The sequence below is a fragment of the Nanorana parkeri genome, unplaced genomic scaffold, assembly GCF_000935625.1.
Source record: "Nanorana parkeri isolate BGI_ZX_2015 unplaced genomic scaffold, ASM93562v1 scaffold1165, whole genome shotgun sequence".
Lineage (NCBI taxonomy): Eukaryota > Metazoa > Chordata > Amphibia > Anura > Dicroglossidae > Nanorana > Nanorana parkeri.
The window spans coordinates 134245-147719 of NW_017307433.1; the positions used below are offsets into that span (position 1 = coordinate 134245).

A 13475-nucleotide genomic window follows, 5' to 3' on the forward strand; every position below is an offset into this window, starting at 1 on the left:
ACCTCTTAACTATTCCTACAAACAAATGGTATATGATGTGTCCTTCTTCCGACTTCACTCACTGCACTAAAGTGTGACTGTGAACCCTCCACCTGAGCCATTTAAAAGAACCTCCGCAGCTGCGATCCTATACCGCTCGCTGAGCTTGCACGGATCATTACAATTGTGCTAACCCCTTCCCAGGTCGGGCCGCTATTCCTCCTCCTCTGGTGATGGTAGATAATGATGAAGTATATGAAGTCCAAAAGATACTGTATTCCCATTGATGGTGAGGAGGTCTGGACTATCTCATTCACTGGGAAGGATACGGTCCCGAGGAACGTTCCTGGGAGCCTGCTGGTAATCTCCATACTGCTGCCAAGGTACGTGCTTTCCAACGGAGACATCCTGACAGGCCTTCCCAGGTTCGTGTACGGAGGCCGCTCCTTGGTGGGGGGGCTATGTCGTGGGACCAGGGGTGCTTCATTACCTGGTTGTCGACGGTCATGGCGCAGGATGTAGAATCCTCCCTGTGGTATCTTGGTGCCCGGTGGCAGGGTTGCGGGTGCATGCGCATGAGCGTGCATGCGGGCTATTAGTCAATTCAGGTGCTGATTATTTACACGGAGTTCCTTACCTACATCTCCTCGCCATCCCATTGGCTCCCGGGGGTTGGAAACATCCTTGTTGCACCAACAACAGGGGCATTCCTGGACCTTGCTTGGTTTAAATCCCAGTCAGAGCCCTGGCTTGTTACTTCTGCCTGAATCCTGTGCAAGTACAAAGCGTTATCCTCTTTCCTGCTCCTGATCTCCTTTCCCACCATCCGGACTGCAAATCACTTACAAGGGTGGAATGAACTTTAAGGGGATAAGGTTATAAGAACCTATCTTGTAGATTCTATTTCCTCTCTAAATCAGCCTTTGTTTTTCAATAAATCCCCCACCAATAAAAAGAAGGCAGTTTCTTCAAATCCGGATAATAATTGGGAATTTTATTTTGTTGAGGGGGATCCTTTTCCCAAGAGATGGCTGTTTTTACTGCCACATTAAAGGGGGAGAACTGGTAAAAATCAAAAGGAATAGATTGAATTTCTTCTTCCTCCTATTGCTGACTATCTACTTCCACCATATCTGGGTTACTGTGGACCATACAGGTTGCTGTAGTTTGTGCTGCTGTCCCCACCTTGGTCAATCTTAAATGGCCAGGAGTGGGGTTCGATGCAACATAGCGTTGCAAGCATTCTTCTACTGCCAAACAAATAAATGAGTGACTATCTTGCAATTCTCCTTGTCCTGGAAAGATCTTTAGGGCATGATTGGCACTGAGCTTGCCAGGCAATCTAACCCCACAGGCCCAACAAACTTCTCTCTGCGAATGCCTGCTTGAGCATTGACAAGAAAATATTTGGGAACAATAACGATGTCTTGCCTTTGAATATCTTCATGAGTAGGAGGAGATATTTGATGGTGGGTGTCTCAAATACTGACTACCGTGAGAAGAAAGGGGTCTTCTTCTAGAAGATCAAGCAGAAAATTTAGACGCAGGGCTTCTCCCACTTAGGCCATGCAATAGAGAGGCATGTAAAACATTACACCTTTGTAGTCAGACCTCTGAAAAGGTAACACAAAGGTAGCATACACTCCCACCTGAAATCATGTGCTTAACCGTCTAAGCTCAGACAGCTGGCTCATGGCTGTAGGTGATCTAAACAAAATAATGTCAGTGGTGTTTTATCATACAAGTATCAGGCAGTGGCATAGAATCATACCATAGTAGTCCAAAAGATCCTGACAGGTGGCACACAAAGGGGCAGGAACGACAAGCGCAGTTCTCACAGCGCTCATTATTCACTGCAATTTATCCATCCCATCCATTGTTTGAGCCCAAACAAAAATAACTAAAGAACAAAGCAAAACATATCTCATCGGGTAAAAAAACCTCAAAACAAAGTCCTTTAATGAAAAACTCACCAAAACTTAAAAAAAAAAAAATCCACCGCTGTAATCCAAGGGTCAATCGCCGTCCACTACCACGACTTGCCGAAATAAGAAAAAACCCGACATTAATTTTGGGTGTTTTTTTTATTAAAGGACTTCATCCAATCTTTTTTTTTTTTTCTTTTCAATTAAAGGATTTTTCTTAAAGTCTGGTCTGTTTATTTACTTTTTACTTTTAATCATTTAGTGAATTAGAAGTGGTACAAGTACCCTTTACTTACAAGGGGGGGGCACAGCATCTGGGTGCCCCCTTTATGAAAGGGGGTACCCCATGCAAATAAGCCCCCTGCCCGCAGAACCCCACAACCAACGGGTCAGGGCTTGTGGGGAAGAGGCCCTTGTCCCCATCAGCACGGGAACAAGGTGCTTTTCCAGGGAGGTCCCTGGAAAAGCACCCTCCCAGTGCCGAGGGCATGTGGCCTGGTATGGTACACGGAGGAGCTGCTTGCTCGTCCCCCCTTTCCTGCCCTGCCAGCCTGTGCTCGGATTAAGGGTCTGGTTGGAAATTTTAGGGGGGACCCCACGGTTCCCCCCCCTTTTTCGGGGGTGGAGTTCCCCCTTAAAATTACTAATTTTTTTTTTACTTTTTAACTTGGGGTTCCTCCTATCTTTTCTACCAGACCTAAAGGTTCTGGTATGGATCGCGAGGGGGACCCTACGCCATTTTAAAAAAAATTATAATTTTTTGGTTTATATTTTTTTTTTCTGCTTGCTACCTCGAAGGTAGCGAGCAGAATAACTGAGCCGAGTGAGTGAACTGCCGGAATTGAACGTGTTCTCCACTTCTGCTCAGCCGAACATGCATGGCTGATTTCAGCCAATATACTTTTGAAATCAGCCGTACAGGGCTGAAGTGAATAGCTAAACGCCGTTTGGCTCACTTCACTTCAGCTTGATTATTCACTCGACTGCCTTCGGCAGGTTAGTGAATAACCCCCTTAATATCGTTAAATCTAAATTATTCCATACCATACAACACTGGCATATGTATCAAAACCTATACATATCTGGAGTCCCTGTACTCAGGATAAATAGGAGAAAAGTGCATTTATTTATTTTTGTTAATTTATCTGTTTATTATAACAATAGTTGTTTTTTTTTTAAACTACAAAATGAATGCCCTAGACGTTCTAAAAGAATGGTGTGAAAATCATTTTGGTATAGCAGTTAAAAAATATGTTGTTTACCGTTGCATACAAATTCTTTAAAATTTTAACTGGTCGGTAGGTGCATGCGCGCAGCTGTCCGACATGGCCGCAGTTTGATCAGCTCCGCACTGGACCGGGCACCTTATGGACCTTACAGCTGATATTGCTGCCTTATTCCGGATGCCTTCAGCGTGAACTGGTCGGGCATCACACGAGGATTCGATCGATCCCAAAATGGGTTGCACCTCTACGAAGAAAAAAGCCACACTCAGTTGGACGACTCTGCTTGAGGCCTTGGGACGGATCTCTTGTAAGACCACGATTTAGGCGCCGCCGGCAGACGAGGACACAGGGTCCTCTGGGGATCCCCCAGATCTGTTTGGAGATTACTCTGATGGCACAATTTAAGGTCAAGGTCTTGGATAAAACGTCCAAGCAAATAACATCGCAGCTTATCAAGGAGATCCGAGATATTGGGAAAAAGACATCTGTACTGGAATCCTGTTGCAACAATATCATTACTGTCATCGACGGTCATGAAGATGAGTTGGAGCATCTTCATCCTATAAATTTATCCCTGCATGCCCAGCTTGAAGACTCAGAGAATGAGGATCGCAGATCTAATCTTTGTATACGGTGTGTCCCTGAAACAGTGGTGGATCTACAATCCATGGTGACTGCACTCTTTCAAGAACTGGCCCCTGAACTCCCTATCGAGAGCCTTGAGTTCGATAGGATTCACCGTACCCTGAATAGACGCTCGCCTGAAGGCCCCCCACGAGATATCATTTCTACCATACATGACGGCAAGGCATACACTCTCACCATAGTGGATGAAGCTACACCAGCTACCCAGTGTGTCGAGTCTCTGCGTCTTCTACATAACACCGCGGATGTCCCTGGAACTTCGTCCACTTGTTCAGATGCTCCGGGACGGCCTCAGAGACCCCCACGTCTTCCTCACCCACCGAGCATTCGTGGGAAGTTCCCTGCCACACCAGATGCTCCCTCAGGCTCTTCCTTGGATCTGAATGAAGAGGGCTGAGTATTTGATGGCTATGTTTTCTTTTTTGTGTTCCATTCGTATGCACCCTTATTTTGTTTCTTAACAATTGCCTATGGGACACCCCCTTTCCACTTGGACCCATGAGGCCTTTGGTGCTTTCAGCCCCTTTAATCCCTTTGTGACTGACGACGTACAGTGTACGTCACCAGCATCGGGGTTATTTAAATAGACTACCGGCGGCTATTGCCGCCGGGACTCTGTTTAAACTTGTAAAGCCGACTGTCGGCTTTACAACAGAAGCGATTCTGGCGACTTACCTGTCGCCAGATCGCTTCTGTGTCCCGAAGAAGGGGCCCCCCCCCTGCCGGACACTCCCGCCGTGCTTCCCGGGCTCCGTTGCCCCTCCTACGGGCCCGGGACCGGCGTCCTTGGTGTCCGCGGGGATCAGGTCGACGAACTTCTGTTCATCGATCCCCTCCCCCTTCTATGCGACCGGGAGCGATGCAGATTGCATGACTTCCGGTCCCTGGGCTGTCAGTTCTGGGCTCCTGCAGCCCAGCTATAAGCTATTGAAGTGCGATCTGCACTTCAATAGCTTATTTCTAGTGTAAAGGTGACACTGGGGTCTTTTGGACCCCGCAGCATCACCTTAAAGGATACTTGCCACCACCATCTGCTATCACATGGGGGTCTTGTAAGCCCCCCTATGTGATAGCAGTCAAAGTAAAGTAAAAAAAAAACAGTTTTTTAAAATAAAATAAATCTAATAATAATAAAAAAAGTTAAAGTCCCCCGCGCGCGTCGCCACGTAAACACGCGTCGGGTGCGCCTACGTATGAAAACGATGAACGCGCTACACATGTTGGGTATCGCCGATATATAATGTTTGGGGGTTTTAAGTAATTTTCAGGCCTAAAATGTGGAATATAACATGGGTGCAAAAAATGGAAAAAAGGCCTCAGTCATGAAGGGGTTAATAGTCCATGATGCATGTGGTCATGTAGTCTGGATTTTCAAAGTATAATTTATGTTGTTCCATCACTATAGTGGAAATGATATCGACCCTCCTGTTGCCACAGGAGGTCCTGTATGTTGTATGTGACCTCCTGTCAGCTATGTTCTCATGCCTACCTAGAATCAACCTAGCTGCCATGGTGTTGCGAGATGTACTACTTTGAAGGTCACCTGTCTAATCTCACTCCCACCGGCAGGAGCTGGTTCTTTTTTCCCACTCCAGACCCAGATTTAAATGTGTATTATGATTTGCTGTCACTGCTGTTGCTATATGCTTTGTCTCTACTACATCCAGTTTCAAACTAATGACTTTTCAGGTTCTTTCTTCTGGCACATTGATTATTCCTAGTGTGTTACTGATATAGAACATGGTGTCTTCCCATACGTATCTCGTTGTCCCTGGCCGAGAAGCTCGTCGCTAGATCAATATCCCTTTGTGGGTCGATCGGTCTGCCTGATATGGCTCCTTTGCTGAGATCGAGACCTATACAGTCTATCTTCTGCATGGTACATATCGCCTACACCCCACTCGGCATGGAACGACGACCACAATTTCCTTTTATGCCGATTCCTCCCAAATGTTTAGACTTTCTGATGGATCAGTTTTTACTTCTGATGACTTTTCTGCTGCTCACAGTTACTATTTCTAACATTGATCTGCGGGCCCGGTACGGTTTTCACATGTAGCCCCACACTTCACCACTCAGACCCTGCCGTGTGCAGAGTACTGATGCGTGACTAGCCCTCCCTACTTGCCTATTGCTAGTTTCCCTGGAAAGGGGACTCCCTATTTCTTATCTCTCTTCTCCCTTCTTTTTGTTCGTCTCTTGTTCTTTCTCTTGCTTCTCCCCTCCTTGCCTGGTGTTTCCTTCCCTCCAGCCCCTCATAGCCTCATTTAAGATAAGTAAATTCCAACAATGTCCATCAAAGTGGTTTTCTTGAACGTACAAGGGCTTAACCAACACACAAAAAGAGTCAAGGCGTTCCGTCAGTTTAAGTCCCTGCATGCTGACGTGGTCTGCCTTCAAGAAACCCATTTAAAAAAAGACTCATCCCCATCTTTTCCCTATTCGGCTTTCCCTAACTTTTATGTGGCTTCCGCTGCAACTAAATGTAGAGGAGTCCTTATTGCCTTCCGGAGGCCTCTTCCATTTATTTGCAGCGAATCCCTTAAAGATCCGGAGGGGAGATACATCATACTTGTGGGATCGACCCATAACATCCCTCTTACTATTGTATCATACTATGCCCCAAATACTGGACAGCTGGGTTTTTTTACACACTTACTAAAGGTGCTTGACTCCCGTTCATATGGGACGTTGATTATGTGCAGGGATTCTAACCTTATCTTACACCCTCATACTGATTGCCACGACCCTGGTGACCCCACTATCCCCCCACCTGTTTTGATTGCCTCCAGACAGTTCAGTTCATGGTTGGCTGAACACGGCCTGACGGACTCCTAGAGTGAACTGCACCCTGCGAGGGAACAATACACCTTTTACTCAAATCCACATCATACCTTCTCCCGCATTGACCATATATTTTTGCATACCTCGTCGTTACCCTTTGCTACGCCTGCCTCTATACACCCTATCCTGTGGTCGGATCACGATTGTGTGGGCCTGACATGTAATCCCTCGCTCCCGCAGAAACATTGTTTCACATGGTCTCTGCGAGACTCCTTGCTCACCTCCATAGGTGCTGCTTTGAGAGAATTCTTTATCACAAACTTCCTCGGTGAAACACAGATTTTATATCCAAGGAGACAAGCCTAGTAAAATGTTGGCTACCAGATTGTGAGATGTGGGTCCCAAACATGCACCAATACAACAACGTTCTGATGGAGGCCACTTCACATCCCATCCCATGAAGTCCCTACGGATCTTTCAAAATCACCTTCAATCCCTTTACCACTCTACCGGAGTGATTCCCCAATCAGCCCTTGAAGCCTTCCTTAGCAAATTAATTCTTCCTACCCTGACAGAGGAAGCTAGAATAAACATTGATTCGGAGATCACGGTTGAAGAAGTTAAAAATGCCATAAAGACACAGAACAATGGGAAAAGACCAGGCCTGGACAGGTACACGGCCCTTTATTACAAAAAATTCCCAGAAGATCTGTCCCCCCACCTTACCAAACTCTTTAACGACCTATGTAAAGGACATATGCTGCCTCAGGATTCATTAATGTCTTCCATCTGCATGATCCCCTATCCCCATGCCGACCACACTTCCTGGGAGAATTTCAGGCCTGTTTCCTTAATTAATATAGATATCAAGTTACTCACAAAAATACTAGCCGATAGAGTTAACTCCTAAGTGAACACACTAATTTCAAAAGACCAAGTTGGTTTTATGCCGGGACAACAAGCAGGTGATAACATTCATCACATTTCTTTACTTCTTCATATAGCCCACACCAGGCGTAGCCCACTTATGTTGCTATACCTAAACATTACCAAGGCTTTAGATTCCATTGGCTGGGATTATCTTAGCTGACGACGCCCTCTTGATGATCTCCAACCCCCTGACCTCCTTGCTTAACCTTCTACCATTGTTGCACCAATTTGGAACATTGTCTGGCTTACACGTCAACCCAAACAAAACCAAGGCCCTTAATGTCTCACTTCCCCCTTCTTTCTGTGATTCTCTAAAAATCTCCTTTCACTACTCTTGGGTCTAAACCGCCCTCCCCTATCTTGGTGTTCACCTTACCCCGTCATATGATACCCTATACAACACAAACTATCCTAGACTGTTCGCCCATCTGCCCTCGCCTCTGACCTCATGGGGTAAACACCATATTTCATGGCTTGGCAAAATCACGGCTGTGAAGATGTCACTCCTTCCTAAGTTTTTGTATTTTGTTAGGGTTCTACCAATTCATATTCCATCCTTCCGACTATGGTTTCTACAGCATCAAATTCTCCAATTTGTCTATTCCGGTTCCATTCCCAGGATTGCTCGATCTGTCCTTCACCGTTCAAAGGCTCAGGGAGGTCTGGGACTACCACTGTTTCAGAAGTACTACACGGCAGTGCAAATGATTCCCTTTATTCATTGGCACTCAGGACAGGAAGTCGCTTTCTGGGTCTCCCTGCAGGCATATGTCTGTGACCCAATACTCCTGACCAACCTTCCGTGGTTGCCCACCAAACTTTGTAGAACCGTTTCATGCCCCGTCACCAAACATACCCTGCGCCTCTGGGATACCCTGAAGGTCTCTCAGGGATGGGCATTTCGCACGCCCCTCTTATGTCTGTACAAGGGAGCACCCTTTTTCTCCCGGGATATGATAACCCCCCCGCCTTCCAGCGATGGCGGTCACGATCTCTGTCCCAGACTAGACACTTCTATACTACATCGTGTATTGTCTCCTTTCTGGTGCTTCAAGATAGACATCAGCTTGCTCCCAGAGATCTTTTTCAATTCTTACAAATTAAGCACTTTTTACAGACGCTGGCTGGCCCAGTCCAAGACCTGACCATTATGACGCCCTTTGAAAAACTCTTTATCTCTCGACATATGAGGCCCAGGCCTGATTTCTCATTTTTACGCTTTCCTGATGGAGTCATTGCATAAGAGTCTTCCTCCCTATGATTCTAAATGGGAACAAGAACTAGGATGTTCCCTCGATGAAAACACGTGGTCCCGATTTGGACCACGACTGCAAAGAGTTCTACCAATGTAAAAGCAGTAGAAGCAAACTACAAATTACTCCTACAATGGTATTTAGTCCTTCTCCGCATATCCCGTGCAGTTTCCTCCAGGTCCCCGTTCTATTTCAGGGGTTGTCATGCTGAAGGTTCCTTTCTTCACATTTGGTGGGAGTGTTGCAGGATCCACCGCTTTTGGTCTAGGGTGTATCAACTGATTTATACTGTTACAGGGCAATCATTTTGCAAAAACCCAACTGAAGCACTACTTGGTAAAAAAAATGCTGGTCTGCACATGAAATCAGTTTCGGCTGGTTGACTATATTCTTACTGAAGCTAGGTGGGTGATTGCACAAGCTTGTGCTCCCTCAAAGTCCCCTTTTTGGAAGTCAAGTATAGGGTTTCACAAGTCATATTCTTTGAGAAAATGTTGGCTGTCAAGTCAGACACCCTTCTTATATTTGAGAAGATTTGGGAACCATGGTTTGTTTCCTACATGCCTTCCACTTTTCATTTAGACTCGCTCGTCCTCTGAGATATTTGTGGACCCAGTCCCTCTTCCCCACCCTTACCATTCCTGCTTACTCTTCTTCCCTGTTCTTCTCCCCTTTCCCTCTTCATTACTTTACTTTGAGTCTCCTTTGAGTCTCCTTAACAGGGCTTGAGTCCTGAAAGGGCCCTCAACGATGTTCTCCCACACTTTTTTATGTTCCATTTTTAGTGACATGTTTCCTGATAGCCCGATAGGGCTTCAATGGTTGCACGCCTTGATTTGAATTTTGTACATTTCATTTGTTTATGCAACACTGACCGATCTGTAATCCCACATTGTGCTAATATGTTGTACTTACTATACATGTTTGAAAAATGTTTAAAATCAATAAACATTGATTGAACGAAAATTTTAACTGGTCATGCAAGTTTTAATTATTCCTTGACTTGAAAGGGTTAAAGATTATATGACATTTTAGTGATTGGGTTACATATAGTTTATGAGTTACATTTTATGACTAAAGTGCCTGTCCAGACATTACCCAAATGTACTCCCAAACCGTCTCTAGCACTTTTTTTACATTTTCCTTATTCCTGTTGGGAGAAACAGCTTTTACTATTACCCTGCTTGCCAAACTCTTGCAGGGGCATCTGTTGGGAAGTAAGTTCTTATTGAAGCATGATCTATTGGTGGAATGTATACACCTCTGCAGTGTGTTCCCACCCAGCATGATCTATTGGTGGAATGTATACACCTCTGAAGTGGGCATTGAGAACTTAATCTCCAAGAACCCTTAACCTACACACAGTGTGTGGGCAGGCTCTTGAGGGTCAAGGAAGCAATCAGTCTTTGCACATACAGTAGAAAATCGAGGGGTGGGGGATGGGTGGAGTTATGTAGTCCAGCAGGCAGTGCTGACAATGCTGGTAGGAATTTCAGAGCACACTGGATTTTAGGTAGATCGATAGGTATTCTGTACTTGCAGCATTTTTTAAAGGGATAAAGCATGAAAGGAAGGAAGGGAAAAGAAGTGGTAGGTCCACACACATTATTTAATTTCCACTTAGATCTATTTTTTGTTTTGTTTCAGCGATGGCAAGACTTGAACGTGGTCAGTAGTCTGCTTAAATCCTTTTTCCGAAAACTCCCTGAGCCTCTCTTCACTGATGGTGAGTCTCATTATGTTGCACACTATGGAGAGTGAAAGAGTAAACTGGTATTTATTGTTGCAGGTGCAATAGAGTGGTGGCAGTCAGAGTGTAGATAATTATAAAATATGTTTGCCTGTTAAATCATTCACACTGTTTACATCCTCAACCTAATTTGCCTAAAACTGAACTCCATGCAATCTGTTTTATCTGAAAACAGATTTGTAATTCAGTTCAGCCAGCCTAATAATCTAGACAACGCTGCCAGGTTGGTTATGTAACTTTTCTATAGGCATTAACTCATAATCAGAGGTCATTGAAGCCTCGATGTCCAGACCAAATGTATTAGTCTCAGCCTGCATGAGATAACTTGACAATACTGATTACTTGTTTGCCATTAAAATGTATATATTGTTTATCTTTTATTTTGTTAATACTATGCTCTTGTTTTTATTATAAGCTAGAAAATGGTCAAAATTGAGGGGGAAAAATGTTTTCTTATTTAAAACACAATTGGTAAACAGTACTACTGCATCCTGACAAAACCATCAGATATATGTAATTGTTTCAATACAGGACATTTTTGTAGAGTAAGAAGTATGTGAATATTTGTTATTACCGCAGTATACTATTTCTCATACTGCAGTTTGAATTCCCGGATTTTAATCATTTATTTTTTTGAAATATTAATAAACGTATTTTTCTTGATCTATAACAAGGCACAAGAATATATATTCCTTAACCACTGCATTATGCAATTACCCTTAGGTGATTGAACACTGGCAAATAAATCAAAGCTGTAAGACAGCCCTATATAACCACTCCCAGCCTGGGCATGTTCACACCATGTCCGAACCAGTCGTTTTTGTCGGCACCTGAAATGCATCCCAATGTATTCCAATGGTATTTCTGGGCAGTCCGTTCAGGTGCAGGGAAAAATAATGCTACATGTACTATTTTTTTCTGGTCTGGAACACACCAAAACGCATGTAAGCACAGCCAAAATGCATGCAAACACACTGGAACGCACTGGACTGCACCTAAAAGCCCATTTAAAAAAAATTCAAAACCGCACCAGAAAGCATAAAAAACGTACTGCACAGCCTTTGCAGAAATGCATCCAGATCTGGTCTGGACATGTTGTAAACAAGCCCTTAGTGTCCTTAGGTGATGGGCACCTTCTCTAAAGTTTTCCCTAATGCTCCTCACAGCCACTGCAGCACCTAATAACAGTTATCTGGATTGGTTTTCTCTTCACAGAACCTTTCTGGACCTCACCCAGACCTCGCCGAGGATGCGGGGCTGGCCTATAATGTGCTTAGTGCGTCGGATCTTGTGCGGGGCACTCTCCTTGGCACTTTGTGCAGCTTGTGTAGTTGCCGCAGGTTGTTCTACAGGTCTGGGATGGCAGTTCATTGTAGTGGAGCTCGTCCCTATAGAAACCCTTCTATGGGTACACCCACTGGGAGGGGGAAGTTCCCTTTAAGTCACCACAGTGCCAAGTCAGCTGCTGCTCTAAGGCTAGTAGGTCAGATATTTTCACTACTCAGTTACCCAGGGCAGCCCCTTCCTCAAATTAGTGGTTCCAACAGCAGTAGGATTCATTGTGCCCCTCTGTGGTTTGAATGTAGCACTCTTGGACCGCAAGTTGTGCACAAGGGCTGTTAAGGATGTTTCTGTTTTCAAGGACCATGTGGAGGTTAGAGATCCTCCTTAAGGCCTTATTTATGCTTGAAGGTCTTGCTATGCAACCTACTATTGCCACCATGGTGGTGTGTCAAACCTTATCTGCATGGTATAAGGCTATGGCTAAGAACCCTAGGTCCATCTTGATGGACTCCACCACTCTAAAACCTTTAGAACTCTTTCCTGTAGCCTTGCACTACTATGTAGATGGCCTGGCATATACCTTCTCCAGGTCACCAATCTCCAGGATTAGTGTCGTGTCCGTCTATATGCTGATGTTGTGGAAAAATGCTGGTATAAGGAGCTTCTTTGCAAGAAGCACTTTGAATGCATGCCCTTCAGTGGAAAATATGTCTGGTGAATCCTTGGATACTTACATTAAGAAAGTCTCTAGGCAAGAGCACCTTCTTACTACCGAAGAAGTCCAAGCATCCAGCAGCTAAATCCTCTGCCCGCTTCATCAAGAATAGTTATTTTCGTCCCTTTGGTGTATTCTGCCTCGGTAAAAGGGGAGAAAGTACCACATCCGAATAATTACTACTCCAGAGATTAAACAAGAAAAATAGGTTCCCTAGAATTCTGGCTTACGTTTATGGAACTCATACAATTTTATTCATTAAAAATCAATTATTTTATTAAATTCAAAAGAGGCAATAATATCATCACAACTATTAATTAAACACAGCCCATTGAACAACATAGAATCGAGAGATTATCTCGCTCGGCCAACTTATTCAATTTGTTTACAATGTGTTTATATGAGTCTATATACATACAGTTTTTAAGATTTGTGTGAAAACAGAGGCCCAGTAACGAGAACAGTAACACCTCAATGCGTTTCGCAATACTCTGACAATTACTTCTTCAGGAGGCTCTCAGATAAACTTAAAATCACTTTATATAAAAGGCTGTTGGGATAAAGACAACACATAAGCATATATGTTCTCATCAAATATATAAAATATTTACCATTAGTGATCTTCAAAACCATATACCGCCTCAGAGGACATGTGTGGTTACACCTCCTACATCACTGGTGGCGACAGACACCTCTTCTCCGGTGGACATTGGAAAAGGGAAAGAAACAGAGCTAGGCTCCAACCACAACACAAAAATCTGCTAAATTTATGTCAGTTCAGCCTTGCTGTTAACAAGAATGAGCACATAGAGGGTATTTTTCCCACTATCCCAATACCTGAATTTAATCAGTTGTATCACATATGTGACCAAGTTCTAAGCAATTTTTCCATCAGCTGGGCATAAACCATAGCCCAAGTCTGCCAAAGGTATAACAATAATAGTGCAACCATATTGTTAACAAATATATACACATGAAAAATAT

The 13475-nt window shown here is 44.2% G+C and overlaps 1 protein-coding gene across 1 annotated transcript in view; it reads left to right on the forward strand.

Moving 5' to 3' along the window:
• The window catches only part of LOC108796752 (rho GTPase-activating protein 23-like), a 257499-nt gene that overhangs the window by 71621 nt on the left and 172403 nt on the right, over positions 1 to 13475 (forward strand). The window contains exon 9 of the mRNA XM_018568267.1: positions 10390 to 10468. Within this exon, the coding sequence (XP_018423769.1) occupies positions 10390 to 10468 (79 nt within the window). The remainder of the gene's footprint in view (positions 1 to 10389; positions 10469 to 13475) is intronic.